A 3,928-nucleotide genomic window follows, 5' to 3' on the forward strand; every position below is an offset into this window, starting at 1 on the left:
AACCTTTTCATCGTCCTAGATTCATTGGTAGAATAATTCTCCTAAAGTAATGATTTTTTTTTTGTCCTAACATTATTCATTCATATAAGTTTAAGTGTTTAACACTTTAACCGTACATGTTAGACAAATAATTAACTTCATTACTTTTTAATTTGCTTTATATGTGTGTGTGAAAATATGTTATATTCTTATGCATATAAATAACGAGTAATTATTCTGTGTACCCCTCACACCACGTGATACTGTTATGTGGTGTACTTAGTCAATCATATTACGTCATAATATAATTAACATGCACGCGGTGAAAATAGTAAAAGTTTATTTACATATAAGAACCAATCAGAAATAATCACAATAAAAAATGAACCAATAACATCAAAATGGTACGCCAAGTGAGATATGTGGCGGGTATATATAATAATTTCTCTATAAATAGCATCTTCTTATCAATTTTTTCGTTAATGAACCTCAGATAAGGATATTAATCTTTGCACATAAACTGAATTGGTGGTCTAGTGACATAGCCACTCTAGGTAGGAGGTTTTGAACGAATTCACGAAAACTAGTAATAGTATAGGAGTTATTTCTCGGATTAAAAGTAAAAACATCAAAAGAAAGAATTCCAAGCAAACTTAAGAAAAATCACGAATGGTAATGAGAGAAGCACAATGCACTAGTTCATAAACATCATACATTCATACAGCCTCAGAGGTAAAACTGAAAAGATAAAACAGAGGAAAACAGAGCAGAATGAATCAAGTCAAGTTTAAAACGAGTGCCTTAATACAAGTTAAATGTACAACTTCCATGGTTCCGACTTCATAAGTCCCAAACCATTAGAATTTTAGAGAAAACATTATTATCCTGCTCAATTAGAATCATATGTTGGAAGAGCTCCTGAAAGAACCAAAAGCCTTAGCTGCTCCTGCTCTCAGTATGTATTGGTGATACAAGGCTGCAATGGCTGCACCAATGAAGGGTCCAACCCAGAAGATCCACTGAAACAAGAGAAGAAAACAAATCAAAATTGATAAGAATATATATAGCAATCGAGTTGAAAAACCACTTGAATTCCTTTGCATGTGAAAACGAATAAAAATGGCGAGGCCAAAGAGAGCGTACATGGTCATCCCAAGCCTTGTTGTAAATCACTGCCGCTCCTATACTTCGAGCAGGGTTAATCCCGGTGCCAGTGATTGGGATAGTCGCAAGGTGAACCATGAACACAGCAAACCCAATTGGAAGTGGTGCCAATACCTTTTAGTAATCAGACACAAACACAGATTTAGTAACTAAAATCACATTTCTTCCATTTGGCGACTGTAGTAATTAACTAGTTATAATACTTACTGGGACATGGGAGTCCCTTGCATTTCTCTTGGGGTCAGTTGCAGAGAAGACGGTGTAGACAAGAACAAATGTACCAATAATCTCAGCAGCCAAACCGGTGCCTTTGCTGTAGACATCAGCTAACCCATTAGCTCCACCCCCATAGTTTGTGTATAAAGTACTTTGGAATGATTTGACGAGTCCACACCCACATATTGCTCCCAAAGATTGAGCCGCAATGTATAACACAGCTCTGGGCAGTGACACCTTCCGAGCCAAAAACAGCCCAAATGTCACAGCCGGGTTTATGTGCCCCCCTGCAAACACAAGTCAAAACGTTGTCAGATCCTAGAATTGAGTTTGGATAACAAACCTCAAGCTCGCCACGATTGAGTAAACATTTCTTAACATTTCTTATTCATATCTCACCTGAGATTCCAGCAGTGCAATAAACGAGGACAAAGATCATGCCACCAAAGGCCCAAGCAATGCCAAGAATGCCAACGCCACCACATTGGTCTCCACCTTTGAGAGTGTCACTCTGGCTCTTGTATCCAATTACAGTGAGCACAGTGATGTACAGGAACAAAAGAGTAGCGATGAACTCGGCAATGATGGCTCTGTAAAAGGACCATTTTCCGAACTCCTCCGGATCGATCAATGGTGTTGGCGGTGGGTCTTGGTAGTCCTTGGCAGCAAAACCACCTACTTCAATGTCCTTGCCCATGGCTACAAGATTTGTATAAAAACTACAGAGGATAGTAGGATGAGTGAGTGTTGTGTTGGCTTAGAAACTTAAGATGAGTGCTCGTCTTAGTGATGAGAAAGAGTAGGGAAGTGAGGGGCTTATATGGGGGTCTATTTTGGAGTTGAGACTGAGACTGAAAGTGGCGTGGGATTATTAAACTTTGCACTTGGCCGTCCAAGGCTTCAAGGTCACAAATTTTCGTTGCGGGTTCTCTTTCAATGTTTGTCTTATTTAAGTTCTAGTACATAGTTTCTACATAATGAACCTAAATTCTGATCTGAGTGAGCATTTCTAAGCCACAAATTCAGTGACGCGTGGCGTGATCGTTAGCCGTTGTCGGGCTCCGGTGCCGAAATGTATGACAGGTCAAAAGGCTGGCATGATCTTTGTGACGGGGGATGGTGAAAATGGCCTGAGTAGAGCATGCAAACCGACCAATCATCACCACCGCCCCATCAAAGTTCCAACTCAGAAACACATCAGCCTCCTAACCACTCATATCCGGCCACGTATCGCTGCAGTCACCCCTTAGATTAATCACTTGATTAATGGGATTTTATGTCCTAATCAACATTATCCCTGTGCTATTATAAATTAAACCAGAAAAGACAATCGGATTCCGGCATAAAGGAAGAAAAATTGGGCTGGTCAATTGTCATGAGGAATATATGCAAATGGAATCGTCCAGAACTGAGGTGGGGGGCTTTTTGTTGATGGTAGTAGCTACATGATGTGAATGAGAAGAAGAAAATGAGAAGTGAAAACTGAAAAGAAGTACAAAAGTAACAGAAACCGCAGAGTTGACCTTCTTCTAGAGTCTTTTTTCTCTCTCTCTCACTCTCAAAATATATAGTCATGATACATTTAGCACCCTGTGAAGTACAGTTGGTACCGATCAGGGCTAAAAAACACCCTTTCAATACTAACATTCTACATTTCTTCAGAAACTTTGGGAGCTCTATTGCATGCCGGGAGCAGCTGTGAGGTGAACTCCACAAAATTAAACCGCCATAAAAATATGATAACAGAAACTAGTGCACATAGCATGCTGAGGACTAATTACTAATTCAATCTACTAACTGGTCATTAGGCAATGTTAAGTAAAAGCGAGACTCCACTTTGTTAATCATAAGCCATCATAACAATCATCAATCACATCCATTATTTAGAAAGGTACGGTATTGATATGTACATGTAGACTAAACCTAGAAACAAATTTGTCGCTTACCCCTATCATGTCCATTTTATGTCCACCACTTTAAGTAAATGTCAAGTGCATTTTATTTACTATAGTTACAAGTTTGTTAAGAAAATGAGCACTTGACATTTACTTAAGGTAGTAGGCATGGGGTGAGCGACAAATTTGATTCCACCTAGAAGATAGTGAAAAGAGAAGGACATTAAAGTACTGCACCATCAATAATCCAAACAAAAAACACAATCAAAGTTACATTATCGTTCACACAGTCAGTAGCTGATCATGAAATTCATACTCAACCACCATTGGATGTAAATTCAATGGTTGAAAATAAAATAACTCAATTTTAAAAAGACTCTCCTCACTTTTAGATTTACATTCAATAATGGTTGCGCATGAATTTCACGGTCAGCTATTAACAGTTTGAACGCGATTGTCAAAGTTAAAGCCACAAAAGAAAGCACAAGAAAAATTAAATTGACCGGATCGGAGAATCAAAGGAAATTATTCAGTTGTAAACAACACAAGATGATATTAATGTCAAGAGAGATGGAACAACCATCTAAGAGATTTAAAAAACAAACAATAGGAGCACAAATAAATTAAGTTCGAACAACACTTCTCCTGAAATTTCAAGGTATTATTAAGAGGCA

The 3,928-nt window shown here is 38.3% G+C and overlaps 1 protein-coding gene across 1 annotated transcript; it reads right to left on the minus strand.

Moving 5' to 3' along the window:
• Window positions 1–655: 655 nt before the first annotated feature.
• On the minus strand, window positions 656–2,175 carry LOC126800833 (aquaporin PIP2-1-like). The gene is made up of 4 exons (XM_050528243.1): window positions 1,759–2,175; window positions 1,351–1,646; window positions 1,123–1,257; window positions 656–998 (listed from the first exon to the last, which is right to left on the minus strand). Exons 1-4 carry the CDS (start codon window positions 2,054–2,056, stop codon window positions 879–881), a joined length of 849 nt encoding a protein of 282 aa, XP_050384200.1. The 5' UTR covers window positions 2,057–2,175; the 3' UTR covers window positions 656–878.
• Between the last annotated feature and the right edge of the window lie 1,753 nt (window positions 2,176–3,928).

This window comes from Argentina anserina, chromosome 6 (assembly GCF_933775445.1).
Source record: "Argentina anserina chromosome 6, drPotAnse1.1, whole genome shotgun sequence".
NCBI lineage: Eukaryota > Viridiplantae > Streptophyta > Magnoliopsida > Rosales > Rosaceae > Argentina > Argentina anserina.